Genomic DNA, 27,507 nt, shown 5'->3' on the forward strand with positions numbered 1-27,507 from the left:
TATAAGGAATTTGTCTTCCATCCAAAAACTAGATCTTGCCTATTTCAGGCCTAGGGAAAATGGATTTGAGTCACACTCCATTTATGTTTGCAGAGAAGATGAATATGCCTTTTAGAGAAGGCTGAGCATTACCAAAAATACTACTTTTCAGCAATAACTTTTGGGTTTAGCATGTTGGGATGTCAAGATATGAGTTAAAAGAGGTCTGCTGAAGATACAGATGTGCAGAAATCACATATCACAGACAGTATTGTTCAATGCTTACACTAGAACAGGAAAAACAGAGGGACAAATACATCTAGCATTACCTTTGAGTTAAAGCTGGATTCCAACCTCTGTGCTGTGCACATGGGGTGTACTCCATGTGTTCCTGTGTGCATAACGCCATTAGATTTACTACACTTATGTACTGTGTACTACTAGATTTATGTACTACATTCTAGACAGCACATAGCAGCAATTAATACGCAAATGCAAACACGTGCATATCTTTGCATGTACACAATTATACTGCCTTCTAAATATTACTATTTTTTTTTAAGATCAGCAAAACACGCAATTTGACCGAAAATAAAACCCGAAGTTAATTCGGAAAAAAACATCCCCAGAGCTACAGCCAGCCTGGCACCGAAAAACCGTCTGTGGTCCGCATGCACACCTAATAAGGGTGGTTATTCCCCACCGCTCGCCGCGGCGTCGCCTCCTCCGCCCCCGCCGGGGCCGCTCCCGCCGGGCCGGGCCGGGGCAGCGCCCGCGGGCGCCCCGCGCGGCCCGTCCGCCGCCCTGCGCTGCCACCTGGCGGCGGCGGGAGGGGCCGCACCGCGCCCGCCTGGAGCGCCCGGGAGCGCGACCGGCTCCGCGGGCCCCGGCGCCGCCGCGGGGAGCGGCCCGGCGGGCATGAGGGGCGGACAGTCTCTTGGGTGCTGCTGTTGCATCCGTGCCCCGGCTCCCTCCGCGACCCACCTCTGGGGCGGGCAGAGAAGAAAAGTGAAGCTAAACGGCTCCGACTCACGCCCGCCTCCCCGATGTCGGAGAATGCGCGTAGCACACCCGTCACTTTGTTTCACCGTGACCACCCAATACCCCGCGGTCCCCGCGAGCGCCGCGGAGGCTCCCGAACAGCGAGCAGCGGCAGTGGCGACCGTCGCGCCACCGGCTCCCGCCGGCCCCCTCCCCGCGGCTCCGCTCCGCGCCGCCCGGCTGCGGCCAGGGAGCGCCGCGGCAGAGGACGGGGCGGCTGCGGACCTCCGCCCGGGATGTGCGGGCAGCGGCGTTCCAGAGCGGTGGAGGAGTGCGGGGAAAGTTGGCCCGTGCCGGTGAACGTGCGAGCGCAGCCCCGCGATGCGCGGGGCGGAGGAGTGGCGAGGCGGGCGCGCCGCGCCCGTATCGGCATGTGTGTGCCTGCGCGTGCCCGTGCGCTGGGTGCCCGTGCGGGCGGGCTGCGCGACGCCCCGCGGGGCCGGCCGCTGCCGCCGCCGCGCCGTCCCCGGGGCCACCCGCCCCGCGGCCCGGCCCGCGCCGCGGCCGCTGCGCCGCCGCCCCCCTCCGCGCCCCCCCGCCCCCGCCCGGCGCCGCCGCCCCGCCCTCGCTCCCCTCCCTCCGCCTCCCCGCTGCGCTCGGCGGCGCGGGCACAGCGCGGAGTTCCGCCGGCCGCCCCCGCCGCGCGGGCGCGCGCCGCAGCGCGCGTGCGTGGCGGGCGCGCTCCCGCCGCTCCCCGGGCGCGCGCGGGCGCGGGCGCGCGCGTGCCAGTGTGAGTGTGCGGCGCGTGTGGCCGCGCGCGCGCGCCCCCGAGCGCGCGCTGTGCCTCGGCGCCGCCTGCGTGCGGGGGGTGCCCGCGCGCGCTCCGCACCGAGCTCCCCGGCGCTGCCAGCCTCGCCTCCGCCGCCCCGGCGGCTCCGCGCAGCGCCCGCGCAGCGGGTCGGCTTCTGCATGGGCTGCCACCATGCTTGGGCCCTGGAGATTTCGGGCGAAGTAAGTACCGGGCTTGACTTTTCTCTCGCTCTCTTTCCCTCCTTTCTTCCTTCCTTCCTCATTCACCACCACCCTCCCCCCCTCGCCCCCCCCCTCACCCGCTTCTTCCCCGCCGGGTCTTTCCTTGCTGTTGCTTCCCACCCCTTTTTCCACGCCGCTTGCCCCTCTCCCCCGAAAGCCAATTCTCCCAACTCGGGGTGCTGCTCAGTTCGGTGGCAGTGTCCGGCTGGAGCTGCTCGCTCGCTGCTGCTGTCGGCGGTACTGAAAGCTGTTTCCAGCCGGATATGCAGTGCGGTAATCTAAGGGTTGAACTCTTCGGGAAAAAAAAAAAAAAAACCACACACACACACGCAAGAAAAATCCCGATGCAACCCCTTTCCTCTTCTCCCCTCCCCCCCCGTCGCCCCCACCCCCTACACCCCCCCCCACCCCCCCAATCTGAACCTCTGTAGGGAGCTGGCGAACAGCAGCACACAGTCATCACAGAGGGGTTTCCAGGGCGGGATTGCAACCTTGCATGTAGCCAGCTACAACTTTATTTTCTTTACCTCCATCCCCCGCTTTTTTTTTTTTTTTTTTTTTTTTATTTTGGTTAGAGAAAGGAAAAAGGGAGAGGGAGGGAAAATTGTATTTGCCTCCTTTGCTAACCATAATTGAATTAAAGTTGTAAAATGCCTGGGAGTTTAACACTGGCCAGGAAGGTTTTCAATAGGTTGTCATTGTGGGGCTTTTTTTTTCTTCTCCGAAGAACTGTTGGTTAATGGATGAATGGATCTGATCGAGCTGAGAAAAAATATGCTAGATACATGCCTTTGAGTAAGATTTCTGCTGCCTTTATGCAGTGAAGCCTTTTTGCTTTGAGTAATTCCAATCCAGTTGACGTCTGGTCAGAATTAGAGAGATTCACGGAGACTTCCGATTTCTTGCTGCATGATTGCCTTTGCTGCAAGTGCTAGTTTTGCAGTCTTGAACCTGATGCCACAGGAGATGTGTTGCAGTACTGAGACTTCTCATTTTTTAGGATGCGTTCTTCCAAACCAGAGTTATGTCATGAGGATTGGAGCTCTGAGATGGACGATAGAAAATGCAAGCCTGGTCCAAGATCCCAGCATTTAAACCTGATGATTTATTAGTCTTCCCCTACCGACACACAAAATGCATTTATTTTCCCTATTCATATTGCTTTTAGTCTAGTAGAAGTAGAAGAAAGCCACGAGGAGTCAGAAAGATGGCAAAATGGAAAGGATTTGTTTCCAGCTAGGTGGAATTCAGATATTAAATTACTGACGTAGGTCAATGGTAGGGTTTCCCTTCTACCCTCCTTGGCTTTTAATCAGCCTGGGTGTCTTCTGCCCTAAAGGATGAAGAGCACTGACAGCCATCGCTGCTTATAATCAGTAACTCTGATGTTTGGAGTGTTGGCAATGAGATATTTTCATGAGACCTATTTAGATCTCTCCACTTCTACCAGGCTAGTTTTGCAGAACACTGGGAGTAAGCGCTATGTCAGATATGGATGAGACTGCGAAGATGACCTGCATGTTTTACATTTTTCACAAATTTTGGGTGAGTGGTTAAAACATTTCTTTTGAGAGTATGTATATGTGTGTGAGAGAGAGAACAGGAGACTTCTGCTTCAAATGAGCTCTGTTACATTGTGTATAACTTGGGAGGGGATCAAATATCAATTAATATTATTTGCTTTTGTAAAGATACACAATTTCCGTAATTGAAGAGAGCTGTTAAGTGCACTGAAGTAGGAGGTTAATGTATTTAATCTCATTACAGAAGAATTCCTGCACAAAAGTCATCTGGGGGTGCGCGCGTGTGTGCATGTGTGTGTGTGTGTGTGCGTGTGTGCATGTCTGTGTGGGTGGGTGTGTGCTTGTAAATGTATAGCTAGGAAAAAAGCCACCAACATAAAAGAGTTTTAAGAAATGTGTGATGTGGAGAATGTGTCAGTATTCCCTCTGTTGAATTAAGATGCCATTTTCAGCACTGAGCATTTTTCTTTGGATGGCATTTCCATCACTGGTTTAAAATCAAGGTAAAAAGAGGGAAAGACCTTAGTGCACTGGTTCAGCAGGGAAGTTCTGAAGGGAAGAGGGAGCTGGGTTATAGGGGAGGTGGGAAACTTCGTAAAATGGTGATTCTTTTCTCTTAAATTAGAAATGTGAAACTGAACTGACAGCCATTTTATGTATATTTATGGGGCTGGTTGTGAAAAGGAAGTCCAAAGAAGCATTGAAATTCACCCACACCAACAGAACCAGAGCAATTCCTACTGTGACCTCACCTTTTTAGACACCGCAGGCATTTGACCCACAAGAAGTTGCCTATCAACCCTTTAATCAAGGCATGTCATCCAGTTTCCAAAAGTGTGGGAATTAGAAGTGACAGCAGGGTTTTTTTTTGGTTGGTGAACAGTCCATTCTCTACCCTACTGAAGACATATATAAACTTTGTTTCCATTTCAAATGTTGTGGGGCTACCCTATTATGCTACTTTTTTTTTTCTTCTCCTTATCCTTACAGGAAATAAAATGTATGCTTGCTGCTCTACAGTAACTTTGGAACAGGACCTCAACAAAAAAATGCATATCTGGATGCTGCAGACGATCGCATTTACTTTAACATCCCTAGTCCTTTCCTGGGCAGAAAGCATCGAGTATTATGGGGAAATCTGTGATAATGCGTGTCCTTGTGAGGAGAAGGACAGCATCTTAACAGTGAGCTGTGAAAACAGAGGGATCATCAGCCTATTTGAGATCAGTCCACCAAGGTTCCCTGTTTACCACCTCTTGTTGTCTGGGAACCTTTTGAACAGGCTTTATCCAAACCAGTTTGTCAATTACACGGGGGCTTCGATTTTGCATCTGGGGAGCAATGACATACAAGACATCGAAACGGGGGCCTTTCATGGTCTGAGAGGTTTAAGGAGGCTGCACTTGAACAATAACAAGTTGGAACTTTTACGGGATGACACTTTCCTTGGGCTAGAGAGTTTGGAATATCTACAGGTCGATTATAATTACATTAGCGTCATTGAACCCAACGCCTTCAGCAAACTGCATTTGTTGCAGGTGCTGATTCTCAATGATAACCTCCTCTCCAGTTTGCCCAACAACCTTTTCCGTTTTGTGCCCTTAACACACCTGGACCTGAGGGGTAACCGGCTGAAGCTGTTGCCCTATGTGGGCCTGCTGCAGCACATGGATAAAGTGGTGGAGCTGCAGCTGGAGGAAAACCCCTGGAATTGCTCTTGTGAGTTGATTGCTCTAAAGGATTGGCTGGACAGTATCTCATACTCTGCTCTGGTGGGAGATGTGGTTTGCGAGACCCCTTTCCGCTTACATGGTCGAGACTTGGATGAAGTCTCTAAGCAGGAGCTTTGCCCCAGGAGGCTCATCTCTGATTATGAAATGAGACCTCAGACACCACTGAGCACTACAGGGTATTTCCACACTACCCCGGCCTCAGTCAACTCTGTGGCCACTTCTTCTTCAGCTGTTTACAAATCTCCCTTGAAGCCCCCCAAAGGGACCCGCCAACCCAACAAGACAAGGGTGCGCCCCACCTCCCGCCTGCCCTCAAAAGACCTGGGATACAGCAACTATGGCCCCAGCATTGCCTACCAGACCAAATCCCCGGTGCCTTTGGAGTGCCCCACTGCCTGCACTTGCAACTTACAGATTTCTGACCTGGGCCTCAATGTCAATTGTCAGGAGAGGAAGATTGAGAGCATTTCTGAACTGCAGCCCAAACCCTATAATCCTAAGAAGATGTATTTGACGGAAAACTACATTGCGCTGGTACGCAGGGCAGATTTTGTGGATGCCACTGGGCTGGATTTGCTGCATCTGGGCAATAATCGGATCTCGGTCATTCAGGACCGGGCTTTTGGGGATTTAACTAATTTGCGAAGGCTGTACCTGAATGGGAACCGGATCGAGCGGCTGAGCCCAGAGCTATTCTATGGGCTTCAAAGCCTGCAGTACCTCTTCCTGCAGTACAACGTCATCCGGGAGATAGAGGCAGGCACCTTTGAATCTGTCCCCAACCTTCAGCTCTTGTTTTTGAACAACAATCTGCTGAGGTCTTTGCCAGGGAACATTTTTTCTGGTCTGTCTCTCTACAGGCTGAGCCTGCGGAGCAACCACTTCTCCTACCTGCCGGTGAGCGGGGTGCTGGACCAGCTGAAATCCCTGCTGCAGATCGACCTGCACGAGAACCCCTGGGACTGCACCTGCGACGTGGTGGGCATGAAGCTGTGGCTGGAACAGCTCAACACCGGCGTCCTGGTGGACCAGGTTATCTGCGAGTCCCCTAAGAAATTTGCCCAGAGCGACATGCGGGCCGTCCGGGCGGAGCTGCTGTGCCCCGACTACTCGGACATCGTCGTCTCCACGCCCACGCCGTCCCCGGGCCAGCTGCCGGCCAGGACCACCCCCTCCTCCTCCACCGTGCGCCTCAATGGCACGGCGGCGGCGGCGGGCGGCTCCGCGCCCGCGGGCGGCGCCGGCGGCGGCAGCTCCTCGGTGCCGCTCTCGGTGCTCATCCTCAGCCTGCTGCTCGTCTTCATCATGTCCGTCTTTGTGGCGGCGGGGCTCTTCGTCCTGGTGATGAAGCGGCGCAAGAAGGGCCAGGGCGACCACGCCAGCGCCAACAACTCCGACGTGAGCTCCTTCAACATGCAGTACAGCGTCTACAGCGGCGGCGGCCACCACCACCACCCCCACCTCCAGCAGCATCCTCCCCACCGCGGCGGCGGCGGCGGCGGCGGCGGGGGCGCGGCGCTGCCCAAGGTGAAGACCCCCGCCGGCCACGTCTACGAGTACATCCCGCACCCCCTGGGCCACATGTGCAAGAACCCCATCTACCGCTCCCGGGAAGGCAACTCGGGCGAGGATTACAAAGACCTTCACGAGCTCAAGGTCACCTACAGCAGCCACCCCCTGCCACCCGGGGGCGGCGCGCCGCCGCCCCCGCCACCTCCGGCGCCCGGCGGGGAGGATGCGCCGGCGCGCAGCCCCGCGTACAGCGTGAGCACCATCGAGCCGCGGGAAGAGCTGCTCTCGCCGGTGCAAGACGCCGATCGCTTTTACAGGGGCATTTTGGAGCCCGACAAACACTCCCCCTCCACGCTGGGTACACCCGGCTCCACCCTCCCTGACTACCCCAAGCTCCCCGCCGCCTACACGTACTCCCCCAACTATGACCTTAGGCGTGCCCACCAGTACTTGCACCCGGGGCCGGGGGACGCCAGGCTCCGGGAGACGGTGCTCTACAGCCCCCCGAGTACTGTCTATGTAGAGCCCAACAGGAACGAGTATCTGGAGCTAAAAGCAAAACTAAATGCAGAGCCGGACTACCTCGAAGTGCTGGAAAAACAGACCACATTCAGCCAGTTCTGAGAAACAGCCCCCCCGCCCCCCCGTCCCCTCGCCAGTCTCAGCAGCTCCTTCTCTAGAGTATTTGTATTTAACAACCACACGCAAAACAAAGAAACGTAAATGCTGACCTCCCTACACACACACACCTCGCCCCCCTCCTCTTTTCTCCCCTTTAATTCATTTTATTGTAGGGTGAAGTGCCTTGGCACAGGACTTTTCAGCTTCGGGGAATGATTCTGAAAGGGTGTGCTGTTCAGTTTGGTTTGGTTTTGTTTTGTTGTTATTTTTTTTTTTTTTTCTGTTACTGCATTTGGAAGTCGGAAACCACCTATTTGTAAAATGGGCACAACACTGGCATTGTGCGGGTGTCCATGTGTCTTTGGGGAAGGTGGCTGGAGGTTTCAGAGGTTTCTTAGGTTCTTGTCAGGTCACATTCAGGTCATGCTTTTTTGGGGGGGTTTATTTTCCTTGTTTTTTTTTACTTTTTTTTTTTTCAGACATTCTTTATTTTAATTTTCTCTGTGGTTGTAGAGTACGGCGCACATTTTCCCCTTTTAGCCATGCGTGAGTCTAAATGGCTTTTATGGAGAGATTAGCACACCCCGACTTTAATACAAGGTTTCCTTTTTTTAAGGATGTGTTTGTATACTTTCTGGACTTTTGAATTAAAAAAAATATATATTATGATCTTTAAAGGGATCACTGTAGATGTGGACAAATCATTAAAGAGTGCAGAGATATATGATCCATAACTGGTTAGTGAAAATAACTTATTGATGAAATATAAAAAAATATTTTATTGTAGCACCTATTTTTATATGCACATTAGCATTTCTCTTTCCTTCACTATTTTAGGGCCTAATCTTGCAAATTTTTAACTCATTTGAGTATCTCTGTTTCTGAAAGAAGTCCCAGCTTAGGCCTTCATCCTGCAGGCACTTAAGCACATGAACAGCTTTACCAATGCGTGTAGTTCTGGAGACTCACTCATTGAGCAAAGTTTGTCAAAAGCCCAAAAAATTAGGATAGAGTATACAGAATTCTTACAAGTAAAATTATTGGAATGTTTGACTGTTTCTTTCTTTTTTTTTTTTTTTTTTTTTTTCAGGATGGGGTCCAAAGGTTGTGGATTGCTTTAAAGTATTGCACTACAGTGAGAGCTTTTCTCCCAAATATGATATAGTATCAGAAAGAACTTTTAAATCTCTATAGATAATGCCAGTTATGACCAAATCTTAACAGACAATCTGAGATATAAAATCTGATCACAGTAGGAAAAAAATCATGTTTCTCTATTGAAAAAAAGGTGTCTTTTAGCAACCTCCTGCTCAGGAGTCTGGTTGGGCAAACTAGTGAGGGAAATGTAGAAGGCATTCAAAGTTTCATTTTTGATTTGTTGGTTTCATTCTTTTCTTTTTTCTTTTAAATCTTGTATTAGTTAACCAAAATACAATGATTCTGCAACTGTTGTAGCCAGTTTTTGATTGTTCAGTCAAGTATAATTGCACTTGTACAGATCCACATGTTTACTGGCATCCTGAAAGACCAAATGATGGACTGTACACATCTCTATAAAATGTCTTTACCCCTTTGGGCAGCAGGCAATGGCAAGGATATTCATAAACACAGCATCACTGTAAGATGGGACAACTGATGTCTCATATGTATCCCAGCACATGTGATTTTTTAATAGTTTCTGAATAAACACTTGGTAAATATTTCAAATATAAGATCCTGAAGTAATGAGTATCTGAACTTTAAAAATTTCTGGCCAAAATAATCTGTTTGTACATTGGATTCTCTTTACTAGCAATTAAGGCTCATCAAAAAGATCTAACATTTCTAGGCAAAATATAATGTGTTCTCTGTTTTCGAAACATGACATGTGGTAATTACCAGCATATATAACGTGGGTCAGAAAGCAACACAGGAGTATATGTTTCAACAACATATTGAAGATGAATAGTTTTATACTTACAATTTGTTTCCTTACTGAGGTGTTCTTTAATATATGGAACAGGGTAAGTGATATTTCACATGTGTTTTCTTTTTTCATTAGGTTATTATATTTAATACTGTTTCCAGAGTTGCTCACTAGTACATCTTTTATTGCAAAAGGGCTCTGTTCTATTCTGCTTTTCCTACCCATGTACAATCTGTCACTTTCTACAAAAACAAAGCTGTATAACTGGTCTGTTGGAATTCAAGAAAAATGTTTTCTTGGCGTGTGTTCTTCCCTCTATGCCACCCACACTGAGCAAAAGCAAAAAAACCCCAAAAAATAAGCATGACTGTATTTAGCTTGGACAGTTTAGTAAGTGCAGTGTTATTTCAGTTTGAAATGCAGAGTTGAGGAGTGTTCTTTTGTCACAAGAGACATAACAAATGGCTATTCTGTTCTCTGCTCTCCATCTCCTGCAGACTTCCCATTGACACCAGTGAGAGATGTGTGTGTGGCTGCCTGAGTGCTGTTTTGGACTCCTAACTTTGAATTGCTGCCTTTATAACTATTGCTGAAACCAGTGGCCTGGTTCTTCTTCCATTTCAGCTCAGTAGAGGCATGCTGTTGTTAAATGGGTATAAGTAAGAAAATTTTCAGCCTCGCTGACTTTGCCAGAGAAAGGCGAGCTCAGAAAGGATTGAAGGAGAAACCCTGTGTCTGTTCATGTGTATATATATCTTTCCTGTGTGATTCTAAACTCATGTTTATGAGTTTGCATAGGTGTCAGTACAAACATCGGATGAGGTCCTTGGTGTGAAAGGTACATTTTGCATGGCATTCTGCCACAAAGAGGCAGCATCCGCAAATGAGTAAATGAGCAGGAATTGCTTGGATTTGTAAGAAATAGCTGAAAGAAATCCCTTGACATTCTGTTTATGTTGAAATTCTGACAACTGCCATTTCTGAGGTCGGTAGTACTTCTGCTTCCGTGTGTTCTATATGTATTTAATAACTGCTAATGAAGGATTTTTCTAATGGTCTACACTACAACCAGAACAATTAATCTAAATCTTTTTGACAACTCACCTTTAGTAGAAAAAAAAAAACATGTTATCACTTGTGTTACTGGAGAAAAAGATTAAATGCCATCAATTATCTACAGAAAGTGCATTCCTGAAGATAAATCCTTGAAAAATAATACAGAATGAAAAATAATTTTGTTTAGTCACTAATCATCCTGAAATATATCTGAAAGGGGTATTTGTGAATGAGGACTTCACTAGAAGTAGGAGTTCCCACTCAATGGCTAAAATGATATATCATCTGTGGATAATTATTGTAAGAAAAAGTAAATAGGAGTAGAAATTGGCAAAGGGAGATGTGCCTCTGATTCAAAAGAAGATAAGCGATAAAATAATTTCTTTCAAGAAAAAGCCCACCCTATTTTGAGAATTCTGAATATTTTATTAGGTTGGTTATCAGACTGGTTTAGGTCAGTTATTAAAATGATACTCCCCTTTTTTATTTTTTTTCTTTTTTTTTGTGTTTTGATAAGAAATGTTGAGCATATTGAATCACTCTTGTGGCCTCATAATTTATATCAAAAGTGCATAAGTGCATGAATCTCTGCAATGAACAAAAAAAAAAAAAAAAGTAGAAGAGAATCCTGGTTCCTCAGTGTAATTACTGGAAACAAAACATGAGTGAGACACCCTTCCCTTCCCTTCCCTTCCCTTCCCTTCCCTTCCCTTCCCTTCCCTTCCCTTCCCTTCCCTTCCCTTCCCTTCCCTTCCCTTCCCTTCCCTTCCCTTCCCTTCCCTTCCCTTCCCTTCCCTTCCCTTCCCTTCCCTTCCCTTCCCTTCCCTTCCCTTCCCTTCCCTTCCCTTTTTTGCTCCTATATTTCATATTTTACTCTCATCTTTAACAAAATGAGCTGAATTTCAAGTGGTTAATCCCAGAAGATATAGCCTGTAATTTCTAGACATTCCTACACACTGTTTGAAACACCAGATGTTATGTCAGTCCTCTCATCAGTTAAAAGTCTGACAAAAATGCAGCTTCCACTTCAGTAGTTCTAGAGCCCACATTCTCACACCTTTATTTTTAATACATATATCTTTAACACCCAGTATTTTAATGGTCACTTAAGGTTGTGAAAACATCTTCAGTTGATTCTGCATACTGCAAGATTTAATTTATTAATGTTTTCCTATGATTTAACTTTTCTATAAAGCTATAGGTATTTCTTAGAGGAATTTCTTTTAGGAAAACAAATGTAGTTGTACCTTTTCTCATATAACATACTAATTTAGTCATTATTTGTTTATTAAAGTAATTTTTTAAATTGGTTAAAGAGCATAAAAATGAGCTTATAACCTGTGGTAAGCACAATGTAGAAGATATATCTGGAAAGGCAGAAATAGCTAATTGTGGTTGTTTGAAATTATGAAGGCAAGATCCTGTTTTTTTAGGTTGTTTAGATCTCTATTTAGCTGGAGCTAAAATGTCTGACCAGTATGTTGTTTCTTACAGAAACTTAAGAGTCTGTTTAATGCATATGGTTCCCTCTCAGGGGGCTGAGTCCATTAAGGCACTACATCCTGAAGGACGGGGTAAACAAGAACTCCTTCATTTTTAGAGGGCAGGTTCTTTATATTGCTCAGTGTCTCCAGGGAACCTGAATAGCCTTTCATTAGGTTACAGACTGGCATACTGAATTACAGCGTCTCCAAACCAGAGAAGGAGGCTGAAATCTTTTGCTGTCTTATGCAGAACTGAGAATGCTATTTGCTCTACTGGCATTAAACAAGAAAACAAGAAAAATGGAGAGAGAAGAGGAAGTGAATGGCAGACACAATGCCATAGCTGTCAGCCTTCAAACAGTCATCACATTTCTATTGATTATTTGATTGTAGGGAACTTGTACCTCTATTCTGCAGCATCCACTTACCCTGGAAAATGTAGGACCTCAAGCTAAGGAGTGACAAGAGGATGGAGGAGTAGATGAGTGAGAGATTTCTGTGAGAGAAGTGGGCAGGATAGCAGCAATCTGAATGGGACAACCACACAATTTGTTTTTCCCAACACTTCTAAGAAGCTCTGCAATGTGTTTTGCTGAAAAGAGAGCACACAGATCCCCTTACAGTCCAGCAATACTGTCTTACATATTTGTGGTTTTCCATTTATGTATAAAAAGTATCCTAAGTTATTATAAGTTTTGGAATTTTTTTTTCCCTGTTCACTATTCATCTACATTTCAGAATTTCTAGCAGTATGATGATACTCCAGAAATGTTAAGCACTGTTATGCTTTAGTTTGTTTTTTCCTAAAACACTGCACAGAACAGAGATGGGACAGGAAAAAAAGGCATATTTAGGTCCTAGGAACAAGAGGCATCGAGTTAATTGAATATACAAAGAAATAAAGTGTAATGAAGTTTGTAATTAAATGGTTATCAAATTAACTATTTAACTTACAGCTAATGGGCCACATTTTGCTTCTAGTTGTGTAAGTACACAACTGGATTCCATTCACTTAAGGAACTTGCAAAATACTTACCTTGCTCTTGTAAGTCTGGCTTTTTGTCATTGAAATAAGCCATTCTCTTAGGATTTTTGTTGTGTACAGTAAAATTTTGAATACAGTAATTACAAACATTAGTAGTTCTGCTGTGTATCTCCAAAATGAATCACATCTATCTCCAATCTGCTGACAAGTTCAGTGATACGGCATTGTAAAGTTTATCTTGGACTCATATTGTCCTGGTTATATGGGAAGTACAGTTTACATCCACAGATATACATGTGGCTCTTCAGAATGATGAACCATATGAACAGACAACATACCTCTATTTAATTCTGTCGACTTGGTCCTGAAACCTGGAACTAGATTAAATACCTATTGATAAAAATTGTTCCCTTTGTGGAAAGGGAACAATTGTTTCCTGTGTGGTGTTTTTGCCATAGAAGATGCAACTCCTTTTGCTGCAATTTTACGGGCTTATATTTACAGTATTTTTAAATTTTGCAGAAAACTATAGACCATGTCAAACATAAATTATTTTTTTTTTCATGGCTGGACACAAGATTACTATTTGTATATCATGACATGGTTCTGGGTGATCTAAAAATGTCCACACTGGGATAAGATAAAAGGTTGAAATGATAATTGTGTAGTTCAGTATTTAATGTAATAAAATATTTTTTCTCATTATTTCAACATTATATCTGATTTTGTGAACACTAGATTATTAACACATTGGAAATTTTGTACAATTTCTGTGGCAAAAAGTTTATATTTGAGGAAGGGGAAACAGTATGAAATTGCTTTTGTCAAATGTCATATCAACTTTATTCAAAAATGCTTAGAGCAAAAGCACCGAGTTAAATTCTTCAAACTTGAAAGGTAAAAGTCTAGTCTGATTTTTGAATTTCTGAAAACAATGTTTAATTGGCAAATAAATTATTATTTTAAACATCTGGGTTTTTTACCATCTGTACTTTAAAAAATAAACATATATGTGTGTGTATGTATATGAAAGTGTATGTGTACATATATATAAGTATGCATATATATATATATATATATATATATATGTATGCCTACACTTACATCTACCTTTCTTTCTTTAATTAAAATTGTCTTTACTGTGATGTGAGGATATTTCCACGTGAGTAGTGAGAGTTTTTAGGTTTGGAATGAAAGAAATATGCTTCATGGATCATATATAGGAGATAAATGTTATATCCATGTAATCACCAGAAAATCAGTCCAGTCATACAGTGCTTCAACTTTTCTAATACAGTAATATAAATTTTGGGTTGGGGCTGTTAGGAACAAAATTTTGGGCTCAAATCTAGTTTTTAAGTGGCTGAATATGGATTGAGGGGCATTAATATTCCAGTATTTTAAGCCTCTACCTTTTCCATTTGACAACACATGGCAAAACAAGCCAGAAATTTACTTTCTGTAACTTTACTACTATAGCAATTAATTTGTCCAATCCAATGGATAAATAGACACATTAACAAATGTATTTTTAACAAAGGCAAGAGTTCTTAGAAAGGTCTTTCTCTTAGATACCTGAATTTAGTTTTAAAATACTGAATTCATAATGATGTTTAATTATGCAAATGGTTTTTAGAAGTAATGACAAAGATTTGTTCACTTTCTAAATGCTGAACTTACGTGGGCTAATCAGTTTTTTTAGTTACGACTGTAATAAAGCTGTTAGTCCCAGCAGCATTTGCTTTCTGCTGAAAATTATAACAGGGTTGTTCTCAGCATTGGTACTCTCCATGATACAACTTTATAATTGTAAATTCCTTTTTAAAATATGGAAAATTAAACATTTTAAAAGCATTTTCAGGTTGGCAGTTTGCTAAGTTGAATTGAAATGTCATTAAGTTTATTTAATATTTATAAATTATCCAATTTTAAGTAGTTTTCTTGTATTTTTTTAAGTCATACATACAACTCTTTATAAGTGATGTAATGAGTTTATTTCTAGTTACATACAATGCTGCACATCTGGTTAGATGGCATCTGTAATTTATTCTGGCTGGATGGCATTTGTAATTTATAACAATCCAAAATATCTAGATTACAGTATTCTTCACATTAAGTTCAAAATTTAAGAATATGTACATTTTTCTGTTTTCAAATTTGTAAGAAATGCCTACACTAACATCAAAGAACTTGAACCACTTTCAAAGAATGAATATTCTGCTGAATCATTTATTCCCAAGTATAAATATCTTCTTTTAGTGATGATGAAAAGTGCATCAAAGAAAAAAATGCCTAATCAGTATATTTGATGATTTTGAAGTGAATGAAAATTCTCCCATTGATTTTACTTTTTTGGAAGCATGTAATGTCTTTAGCCTGTATGTTTTTTTCTCTTCCTGTTAGAGGCTGTTTATTAACCTACCATGCATAAGAAAAATCCCTGCTACAAAGGTATTTCAAATTTCAGCTGGTTATAACATCTTTATCAGTTAGAGCTGTGGCTGTTTCTTAAGGTTGTTTTATTTTTTCAGTGATTAAATTATGCTTGGTCTTTTAAGGGTGGATTTTTTTTTTCCCTTACATCCATCCAAACATGTCATGTAATTTAGTCAATACTGGTGGTGGAAATTATTTTAAACACCATATATTGATGGGTTCTTCAAGTTTATAGCATTAATGTTTAAAAACATTCTAACTCTTTGAAGGAGAGTTAACAGTTACACATTTTTTATTTTAATTTTATGCTTCCTTCTCATTCTTTTTTCCCTACACATTACTGAATCAAACTGCCTGCCTTTGCTTTGAAGGCTGCTTTTTATTTTAAGTACAGAGCATGGTTGTGTGCAAAGGGATCTAAGCTATTGTTCCTCAGTGTGTTTATTTCTTTTAAAGAAAAATATTGTATTCTTTTAAATAGCTATTGATTTTCTAAGGAGAATCACATGGTCCACATTTCTCCTCTCCTTCTCTTTTCATTCTTACATTGTGGCAGTGAAGAGGTGTGTTTGGTTTTGTAGCTTTTTGTTGCAGGTATAACACCTTAAGCAAAATCCTCATGGTTGTCAAAGACAATTATGTTTTAGGTAGGAATTTTTAAAAAACTCTACCTATAGCATCATTAGTGTGAAGTTGTAACACAAGTACATGCCTGCATAAACTTGCATTTATATGTATATGTGTCTGGGGCACCACAAAATTCAGAATATGTTTGTTTATTTTGGGGTTTATGTGTGTGTTTGTTTTCAGTTAATTTTTTTAAATGCACCTTGTCTCAAAGAGAGGATTTGTCATATAATTAGATAGTGCTTATATAATGAAGCTTTCCAGCAGAGTAATTTAAGTCATAAAGTGATCTTCATCTTTTTATTGACAATTTCTGATTGTTTTAAAATGTTTATTTTTTAACTTTTTGACCTGACAAGTAATAACTTCCAACAAGTAGCTGGCAATGTGCCATAATATCATATTGAACAGTAGAATCTATTCATTTTATTGTGCAATATATTAATTAATAATTTTTTAATGTTAAGAGTCCACTAATGCATATTGTACTAGCATATATATTAATTCTTCCTTAAGATTACTTTTTCCTAAAGAATAAAAAGTTACTACTCTCTTGCAAAAAGTTTTTTCTAAAATATGAGAAGTAGTTAAGATAATGATTCTGAATTCACTGGTTTTTAGAGATATAATTGAATGTGTTTATGATGCGTATTATTTTTTCATTCATGCATAATTTTATACAATGAATGTGTTCTATAATTTTAAGTACATTTTATATGCTGCGTTTTCTCTGTAATTAAATATTTCTTAAGACTTCTTGGATTACAAAGAAGTTTTTGTTAGATTTAGTTAGGATCAGAGCTTTAATTATGGAGGAAGAAAACTTCCATCTCGTCAGTTTATCTTCATACTATTCCTCTTATGAGCAATTATCCAAATAACTCAGATTTATTTTTCTTTAATGTTAAATTCTGTGTTATTTTTGCCTTATTTGCTGCTTAGAAGTTTGAGAATTACTACTCTATATAATCATATATTGTGAAATACCAAAAAATTCCCATTTTGGTCTGATCAGTAAGATGTAGCTTCAATGTACAGTTACACAGTGAAACTGTTTTATTTTGTTTGTCTTAGACTTAGGTACCCTTATCTCCAGGTCTGTGTGTCAATGCAATGTAAGGCCTCACAAATGTTCACTTAATCAAAACTCAGTATAACTTCACAACCCAACAAAATCATTTAACACATCAACAAAGACAAAATTTCCAAAGTGGATTTTGATTCTCTGACTACTTCCACATGTAAAAATTTGATTTGAGTGAGTTGTCCCTTGGGTTCCATTAGAAGTTTTTGTGTTACATGTTTTTATGTTTGAAATTTGGTATTTGAATATATCTGACACATACAAACTTATGCCAATACTTAATCTGAGTTCTGGTTTGTCTAATGGAGAAAGAAGTGCTTCTGAACATGTTAGGATTATGATTACTGTTACAAAAGTATTTTCTTCCTGTGAAAAGGTCTTTTCTGGATTTAATCATGTAGAAAATATACAATTAGGTGTGTGTATCAGAGAGCATTTGATATATTTGAAAAGGCCTGAGGACCTTCAAAGCTAAAACTAGTTCAGTTTCTGAAATGCTTACTTTTTGTTTTCAGTTCAATGTTGCTGGCTTGAAAAGGTTACTGATAATAATGTTAAAGCCTAACGGCAGAAAGGTACTAGGACGGTTAATGAATATTTTTATTTATTCAGTATTTGAACTGTCAACCTAAATATATAATATAAGTAGCTATAGGTTCTGAATGTCTTCATTTTGTCTTGTCTTCTAGAACAGGGTGGTGGTTTTTTTTATTATAATAGAGATTGCAGGATTTGAATGAATTATAGAGATGTTAAATAGGTGGCATTCAAACACTTCAGTAAGAATAGTTGCTTTTATTGTTGCTATTGTTGTTTTCATTTAGCTCAGAAAAAATCAGGTCATATCTATTTTTGGGACTCACAGGGTTTTAAGTGGTGAGTGAACAATTGCTAAGAGGCCTTGGACCTCTCCATGTTAAAACAAGTTAAATGACCACAGTGATTAAAAAGGAGCTCATTTTAGTGACTTCATGATTTGAGAATATAGTCAATTTATATTTATCTCTGTATTTTAAATATTGAAAATATTAACATTATCAAAGTTGCTGATTAATACTGAGAAAGAAGCAGTTATTCTCAGGACAGAGACTCTTAAAACAAGTATTTTTGTTACATGAAATTTAATCAAATATTTCAGTTTAACTGTCTAAATGAAGAGATGGTAAAGTAATAACATAAAGAATATAGAGTATTTAATACTGAAAATATAGCTAAAACTTAAATTTGAAAGCATCTATTTAGATATGTGCAGTCTGTCAACCCTTGATGTCAGATTCTTATATAGAAAGGATGTTTTAGCTGTAGTTAGGACAGCACTAGGAGAGAGAAAGGTATTTTGGTCTATCTTATTTTATCAAATCTTAGAATAATCACTTTGGTTGGCATCCTTTTTTTTTTTTTTTTTTTTTTTCCCTCCATTACACAGGCATCAAAATTCTTCATGTCAGATTTGGAAATTGTGGTATCAACAAGTGTCCCAGAGTTTGGACAAATAATAATCCAGTAGCAGAATTAAAACTGCTACAGCAAACTGAAATACAAAATTAAGATATGATGTTCTGTGACCATGGGAGATATTTGTGAGAGTGCTTTGTTGACAACTAATTGATAATTATGGCTTGTATTCTTCTAACACCTTTCTTCCCAAAGGAATCCAAAGTGCCTTACAAAATTAGGGCCTGTTCCTGCCCTGATTGAAGTCAGTGGGAGCACTGCCAATGGGAACAGCACTGGGCACTTAGGAAGCTAATAAAAGCTGCATTCAAACATCACTTCTGCCACTGAAATGTGTAACTGTTCAATTTACACAGCAATACTCCCAATGGTTTAAGACAGGAAGTGAGTATTATCATATACAGATTGCATATTTGGAAAAGAAAATATTATTTTAAAGGGGTACATGGTCCAAATTAATATTGGTGCTAATAATACTGATTTTGGTAAAGATTTCTGTTTGAGTCTTCATCCAGACAGATTTTTCTATTTTTTTATGAAGATCTGAACATTAGTTCCAGTAAGTCTAATGACTGATATCACTTTCATTATTAATATATATATATATATATATATATATATATATATATATATATTTGGGAGCCCAAATGTGTATGGTTTTGGTGAAATAATTTTTAAAAATTCAGAAAAATATAACATAGACATGCAAGTAGTCTTCTATAGTGATTGTATCCTTTATCTGATTAGTTTTTAATATCTACCTGAGAAAGCCTGATATTACTATGAGTATTTTCTGTGTGTTTCCTTATTTGTTCAATTTATATATTGAGCTAATTGCTGTGATATGTGGAGGACAGGATTTGATGTTTGTATAACTGAAATTATGGTTGAAATTAAGCATTATACCACATATTCTGATATTTTTCTTTATTTTTAATATAGGGACCTTTCATATAAAATTTTTCAGCTATGAAAACATTAAACAACATACATAGATAAAAAAAACAAAAAAAAAAAAAAAAAAAAAACCAAAAAAAAAATAAACCCAAAATGTGAGAACTAACGCAGGTACTTTTAATACTATGAAGAGACCTGAAGTGGTTTTCACCCATCACTTTTTCTCAATCATTTATATTGGTGAATGAAAAAATTCTTACATTATTTAACAATTTAAAAATTATTTCTATTTAACAAAGAGGAAAAATTAGCTCTTGGACTGTTTTGTTTGTCTCTAGTTAGAGACTTTCAGATGGGACTTAAAAATAAGCAGCTCAAAAAATAACTAACCATCAGAAATTATCTAGTAGAATATGTAGCAACTGAAGTCTTTGAATCAAATTAATACACATGCTGTATAGTAAAAAAAAAAAGGTTTGAGACTACAGGGCTAAATCAATTCTAATCTAGTCTTACTGAATCCTTCTAGTCTTGCTAAATAAATATTTACTAAATCTAAATATTTAGCAAAATCACTGAAGATGAAGCTTTGCCTTATTGACCAGACAGAAATTCTCTGTATCATTCCTTTGAATAATATTTACCTTATTAAAACAGCAACCAAAAAAAAAAAAAAACAACACTAAAAAAACCCAATCCAACAAAAGACCCAAACAGCGAACACCAGAAGGGCCCCAAAACAAAACCCACAAAACAGAACCCAAAGCATTTATATGTTTTATATGTTTCTTTAAACATGTAATACCACATTTTAAAAAAATGTTTTTGTTTTCATACTGTCCCTGCATAGAATATTTAGAGTGTATTCTGGATCATCCCTGAAAAAAATGTCTATAACGTAGTACATAAAAGGGTTTTCCAAAGAAGTAACAGTATATTATATGCAATTTGTTACATAGATGTGGCTTTTAAGTAGTTTGGAATACATGGAAGAAGGCACTCTTAGAATTTAATTCATCAGTAGATCTAAATGTCATCTTCTACTAGAAACACAGAATTTTACCATTTTTTTCTAACAATTAGTACCTTGAAATATGCAAATTACTAAATTTATGTGGAATGAACAAGTGCCATGTTTTCCTAATTACCTTTCCAGGTAGAAATCTCACATCTTCTCCAATAAGAATTTGATATAAGTAAAAAAAAATTGTCAGAACAGTTTCAGAAAGCTACAGACAGATACAGAAAGCAACCACTGAAGTTAACAGCCAACTAGTTTTCTTTTGTATGTGTTTTCAATAAAAGTATTACATTCTTAATACTTCTAATTAAATCATTATTATGTCATAAGCAAAGGTTACATGTATATATGTATAATAATTTGACATAATAACTAAAATTAGGGGTTGAACCATCTTCACAAAGAATGAGTCATTGGTGCGTGTAAGAAAAAAATCAATGAAATAGTTAAGGATGTGAAATCTGGTGCCTGGACTTGGAGCTATTGATATATTAAGCTGGATACTGCACAGTCTCTTTTAGACATATACAAAACCAAGAAAGAAGTAATTATGCAAGTGCTGATGACAGGCCAAGAGGAATTTAGCACTTCACTCAAAAGATAGGATTAGATTTTATCCTAAGGCTAGGATTAGTGTGTGATCTCATGGTCACTTAATAGGTTTCCTATTAGATCTTCCCTAAGGCCTGTTTTTGCAGTCCTTGGCCAGGCCAAATACCCAAAGAAATCTGCGCACTTTTGCTAAGCAAAGAAGTTTTCAATGTCTTTGGAAAACTTCAAATTATTTAATACATATATATAAAATAAGTAAAGGGCTAGATGACAGTTACTGAAAAGAAAATTTATGATTAAGTTCTATGCTGTTAAGTATCTGGGCTTAAATGACTAATGCAATACAGAAATCACATATCCATCTCATAACAGACTAAATTAGCTAGTGTCAGATTCTACATTCTTTTCTGACTTCCACCTTGCTCAGCAAAGCATTGCAGGATCCGACCTTTAAAATCTTTTGTATTGTATTTCTTCACTAATAACTATTTTGTAAGACTATACTGGGTGCTACAATACTTTTCATTAATTTACATTAAACATGTTTTTATTGGCATATCTGTAACCATTATAGGAAATACCAACTTTGTATTAGAAAGTGAGGTGAATATACCTCTTTTTTTTTTTTTTTTTTTTTTTTTTTTTTTTCCCTGAATGTGCTCAATATAAAAATAAACCCACTTCAATTTCCTGGGAAAGTACTACTTTTCAAATATGTTTTAGAATTTGTTAAATAAAAACCTTCCTGACAAACAAAATATGACTTTGACTAAAATAAAAAGAAAGCCATTCAACTGATCTATTTTTACATCGAACTAAAGCCTTTGTCAAAAACATCACAATTTGAACATGTATGACCAAGTAAAAAAAAAAAAAAAACCAACAAAAAAACCTCAATAAAATCTGTCATAAATAAATCATTGATCTAGACTGTTAGAAACAGCTGAATACTATCTTCCAGAATACCCTGCTTTATACTCTAAAATTTAATTAATATACCAGAGTAATTAGGATTATAAAATACACATTTTCATGCACAGTCATCTCATACCTGAAAGGTACAGCAATGGATTTTTACAAATGCATTATGTTGTTGAGAGTTCAAAATAATTTATATAATTAATAATTAAAGAATCCTTTAAGGTTATTTTAATAAATCTTTACAACACCATACTAAAAAAAAAAGGCCAAGTAATGTTTTTTAATATAATGTTTTTAGATGGGTTATTGTCAATGTAGAATGTATAATTAAAGAGCATATTTATAGAAAAAATAATGCTGTTAATGGTTAATATATTGCTCATGTTTATATTTGCATACTCTAAAAAATTTAGCTTCCAGAAATTTAATAATATCACCAGGAGCTACTTATGGCTTTAAAATTCCTCATATGCAGGACTGAGCCTTCAATTTTTGATTGTTTGATCAAATGGGAAAAATATCTACTCAGTAGTCACTGGAGCTTTTGAGATCATAAAATTGGTCCATGTATTTCTGTCTAACACTTTGTATGTTATCCTTCACTGAACAGAAAGAAAGCAAATATCAAAAAATACCTCTGAAATACAGTGAGATACTTGAGTAATCATTATATTTGTATTTGCAGTATTAAACACTGAGCATTAGAAACATCAGCTAACGTCATATATACATAACTTTATAATTATAGACACATATTTCTGTTTATACTTTTCATCTTCATTTAAACAGCATCATTAGAGTACATGAGCATATCTATGTATGCTCTTATATGTATATAAAAGTCTCAGGTATTTAAAAGCACATTTGATCTAAATTATGCAGCAAATTGCCACCATAATATATGTGGCAACTTAACTGAGTTCTGTTACAATGTTAGTTTATGTTTACTAATGTCAGATAGTTTTCATGGTTACTAGTATATTTTTGGGCAAAAACAAACAAATGAAACAAAGCAAGAAGAAAAACAGCAAAAACAAACAACCAAAAAAAAATCCCAAACCTGTAATATGCAATGAAGACTCTTTTCATTCTGACAGAGAAAAACTATTCCTGTGGTGCTTAGGCACTTCACAGGAGAAGAATTTTTTGCAATATGATGCCTCCTGTGGTGCAGTGAGGCGTGAAGCAATACAAGAGGTAGATGGAACTGAAGAATGTCATATGAGGAAGCGCCACATCATAGGAAACATTCACAAGTGGAAGACAGCTGTTGTTATGAACTATTAAAGACATCAGCAGGGTGTTTATTTCCTTTCAAGCTTTCAGAAGCCTGAGATGGCATTTCCTTCTATCTTCCTCTCCCTGCTGTCTGTCCTCCTCCCTCTCAAAGAAGGTCTGCTACGTCAGGTACCTTTCATCGTGGCATGCACTGAATCACAAGGGCTCTGCTGCTTGTTGCCCACTCCTCTGCCCTCAGTTAAAGATTAGCTGGGGCTGGGCCTCACAGCACCAAGGAGAAGCTCTCATGCTTAAAAAACACTTCAGGTGGGGTTAAAGAGAGATGGCAAGTAGACATGCTGAAAACCTACTGAAATGGCTGAAAGTTGGTATTATTTGGAGGGAAATGTATTTATAATTGCATGCCTAGTGGCATTAGAGATATTTTCAACTTAGTACAATTATAAACTATATGATTATTAATTTTAGACACAGTGACCACTGGCTTTCAAGGATGGATTAGAGGATGGATGTAAACAACAGAAAACTAAATTAGCAGTAACACTGACTATTCTTATTAAACAGAGTTAATCTTGTACATGTAAATCCTGTAACTTCAGTAACTTGTTTTACTTCAATCAAAATGTGATTAACCGTGACTGTTTTGACTTCTGTCTGTACATATATATATGAATATATATATGTATATATATATGTATGTGTGTGTATACACACACATATATGTATACATGTATACACACACACACACACACACATATATATATGTATATATACACACACTCAAAAAACCCACCCTTCTATAGGTTTCCACACTGTTTTTTTCTTATAGGATTGTAACAAAATAGTGGCCTGGACTTTTTTATGCTAAAAACCCCTTAATGTCCAGGTCATGTAATCCACAAATGATTTACATAATGATTTCCTGTGAAGATTTGTATGTGCGCTGTGGTGTTGATTCTCCACTCATCTTACACTGGTGAACTCCGTTGATGTTTGTGTCTGCTCCTGATTTAGATCAGACTAAGTAAAAGGGTATGCAAAGGATGTGTCCAGGGTGCATTAGTCTGCTTCTTGAGGTTAGGCACTTCAGAGTAGTGAAAAAATTCCTTTAAATTAAGTTCATGTTCTACATCTGAGAAACCTAATTTGGGCTATTGTCACTTATTTAGCATAAAATATGGTTCAAAACAACTGACACAGAGGTCACATACAGCAGACATAAAATTTGAAAGCATAATGGAGTTCAGATTCTGAAGGGCCTTTTTTCAGTATAGCTACATATAATGTAGAATGACCCCAAACATCAACAGCCATATAATAATAATAATTCTGTCAGGAGTAATATTTTCTCATTGGTTTACCTCATCTAAACAGATATTAGTAATTAAACACTAGAGATGATGCTTCATCATAATGTTTCACTACAACAGATCCTTTCAAAACAATACCTGTATTATCATGCTGAGGGAATGCAAGTATTTTTAGTAATCTTAGTTGTAGTTAATTGTGAAGGGTTTTCTGAGCTTTTCATTCTGCCAGGGTCAGGTCTGTCTTTTAAGAAGAAGTTTTTGATTTGCTTTGGTTTTTTTTAACATAAATGCATCTATTAAGGTATTTTAGCACTGAATGTCAAAATTATTCCATGATGACCTGCATTTAATGTCAAAGTATATGATCTCTAGCAAAGCAATATGCTGATAGTTGCTAATTAAGGATCTGTTATTCTCTGGAAGAATGCTCTAGATAACTATTTCAATAGCTTTGTTCTCTTGTCGTTATTATACAATGTTTCTATTGCTTTCACACATTTGTTGGTATCTGCCAAGCAGAACCAAATTTAGCCCGAAGCCTGGAGGAAGATAAAAAGAAAATATATTAGGCATATGGATGATAATTTGGATGGGAAAAAAAAAGTGTTGGCAATTTTATGCTCATATTTTTGGTTACACAACCTATATGCCAACTTTTGTATATACAAATTGTGTACAATTTCAGATGTCAAAGTTTACATTAACAAACAGAAGTTGTATATGCAATTGTACCCAGAGATTTGTATCCATCTTTTAATATTACACATATAGCAGTTTATGTAGGAAAATTGACCCAGCCAGCAGGAAGATTCAGGGCATTTGTGGACTGTGGTATTATAATCCTGATCATTATTATAAAGTGTTAACGGTATGCTGAAAAATCTACATCTTTTCTGAGATTAATAGAGCATCAAGGATTCACTGCATATTGCCTCTTTCTAGGGCACTTTTGATGATTATAAAGCTTTCTATCTGTAAAAGGAATTGCATACACCTTTCAAAGTATTTCAAATTGTACCACCCCTCCAAACTTTTCATTATCATTACATTAGAAAATTTTTTCTTTACAATTATCAGGTTATTTCCTTTATAAAAGCTGCTTTATTTATAGATTTGAATATCTAATTAGTTTTAATTAAGAAAGTAATTTTCCTCTAAACTCTACACTTTATAGTTGATTGACACATCACATATAGTTTTATCTTTCTGTTTTTCTATGTCAGTTGGGCCTGTTGCATGGCATGCATTAACGAATGCTGAATTGTTTTGTATAGAAGATTTAAAAAGTGCCAGAAAATATGTTCTTTCTCTCTTGGATGAATATAGCAGTTTGGGTTTTTTTCTGGCTGTCCCAAAACATTCTTATTCACAGTTCCTTTGCAAGTCAGCCATTGCAAAATGAAAAGAAAATCTGATAGTATTAAAATTTCTGACCTATAGTGACTCAGGCTTTCCCAATGTTCTAAGTAGTGGTACTGTAGGCAATGTATAGTTAAAAATGAAACTGCTCTGAAGGAAAAGTGAATATTCTGAAACTTTCATATCTGTGTACCATGAGCTGTATGGGGTTTTCTGATTACAGATTTTTATTCACTATATTTCATTGTAAATGAGAAGTGGGCTTTATATTAATCACAATGTAAATTCTTTGTTCAGATCTGTGTGATCTTCTCAGTCATAAATCCCGAATTACTTTATTTGAGACTTTGTGAGATAACTCACTTCATGTAGTGATGGTCTAAAGTTAATGTGTGAGTCCACTTCCTTCTTACTTTAAACTAGAATAGTTCAGTGCATAAAATCATATTAAGTGGAATAGATTGTTCTCAGTAGATTCATTCTGCAAATAAAATTATTTTTTTAATTGAACTTGAACATTTAACTTTCAACTAAAGGCATGAAGGGTTCTTAAATTTCTTTCAGGAGAAGAATGATTATTTTCCTTTTTTAATTCTATTGCTTTTATTCAAATCACAGAATTGCATATAGATGTGAATATAAATAAAGACACCATTCTTAGGGACTTCAGGACTACAACAGCTCTGAATAACTCTAAGTGTCACACAAAAAGTTCAAGGTGGGTATTTTTTCAGTAACAAAGCTTCTTCAGTCAATAAATAGGAAATTATTTTTCTTTCTAAGTTTTCAATTTTAAACCAAGAAAATACTTGTGGAAATCACAATATGGTTTTCACATAGTAGCCAGCATATTGGGGATTATTTTTGCTGTCTAAGAATCAAGTATATTAAAACTGGGCTACAGCGTTATTCTTGTCTGGTGTTACATGCATTAAAAGTGGTTCTCAACAGAATAGTACCTTAAGGAATTGTCAGAACTGCCACACGCACAGTAAAATGCCTTCCCTGATGTGAGAGATATATTAAACTTGTGAAGACCAGTGTTCCTTTGAATCTGTTGAAATAACTAGCTGTCAGTCACTATGGAGATTGGAGAAGAAAAAGCCCCCTGGTGATACAACTTGTCACATCTTTCTCCCACTTTTCTCCCACACTTGCACACACATTCATGCACAAACATACCCACATTCCCAAAACAAAAAAAAAATTATTTGCTATTTCTGCTGTTTCATACAATCTAGTAATGTTTTTTAAAAAACAAAAAACCCAAAACAAAACAACAAAAAAGCAAGCAAACAACAACAAAATAAAAAACAAAACAAACAAACAAAAAAGAACACCAAAAAAACCACACCAGCTGCCCAAAACATACTACAATCCAGCTTTTTTTTTTTTTATTAGTTATCATTTATTTCTACAACTTCAGACTTAGTCATGTGGAAAGACTGCTAAAACTATGAAGTTATTAGAGGAAAAAGTCTGAATATTTGTAACTGTATTTGAAGTACATCTTTCATGAATGGTAGCATGTCTATCTCAACTAAATAAGGAGCTATATTTAATTGTGCATATTAATCAGAAATATTTTGATTGAACTTTTGATTTTTCAGTTGATTATTCTGTTAATAAACTCTCTGTAACAATGTGCATTGGTGCTGCTGTCACAATGCCATCATCTGACGTACATTTAAGTTACCTCATCCAAAATAATGTCTTAAAATATTTATGGTCTTTCTTGAGAAACTTCTGGGCAATAAGGGAACACTTAGTGTTCATTCACTTCGATATGGCATG

The 27,507-nt window shown here is 38.6% G+C and overlaps 1 protein-coding gene across 3 annotated transcripts; it reads left to right on the forward strand.

Annotated features, from left to right (window-relative positions):
• The first annotated feature begins 1,812 nt into the window (after nt 1-1,812).
• SLITRK5 (SLIT and NTRK like family member 5) lies at nt 1,813-27,359 on the forward strand. 3 transcript variants are annotated; one of them, XM_021525698.4, is made up of 3 exons: nt 1,813-1,971; nt 3,443-3,537; nt 4,506-27,359. In XM_021525698.4, exon 3 carries the CDS (start codon nt 4,514-4,516, stop codon nt 7,382-7,384), a length of 2,871 nt encoding a protein of 956 aa, XP_021381373.2. In that variant the 5' UTR covers nt 1,813-1,971; nt 3,443-3,537; nt 4,506-4,513; the 3' UTR covers nt 7,385-27,359. The 3 variants fall into 3 exon arrangements, with proteins under 3 accessions (XP_021381373.2, XP_021381374.2, XP_085437348.1); XM_085581222.1 differs by having other exon boundaries at nt 1,861-1,971; nt 3,332-3,537; XM_021525699.4 differs by lacking the exon at nt 3,443-3,537.
• The last annotated feature ends 148 nt before the right edge of the window (nt 27,360-27,507 follow it).

Source organism: Lonchura striata, chromosome 1 (genome assembly GCF_050655825.1).
Source record: "Lonchura striata isolate lonStrDom1 chromosome 1, ASM5065582v1, whole genome shotgun sequence".
NCBI lineage: Eukaryota > Metazoa > Chordata > Aves > Passeriformes > Estrildidae > Lonchura > Lonchura striata.

Bases quoted from the DNA above. Each gene is read 5' to 3' on its own strand.
- SLITRK5 (XM_021525698.4), top strand. From the start codon at position 4,514: ATGTATGCTTGCTGCTCTACAGTAACTTTGGAACAGGACCTCAACAAA.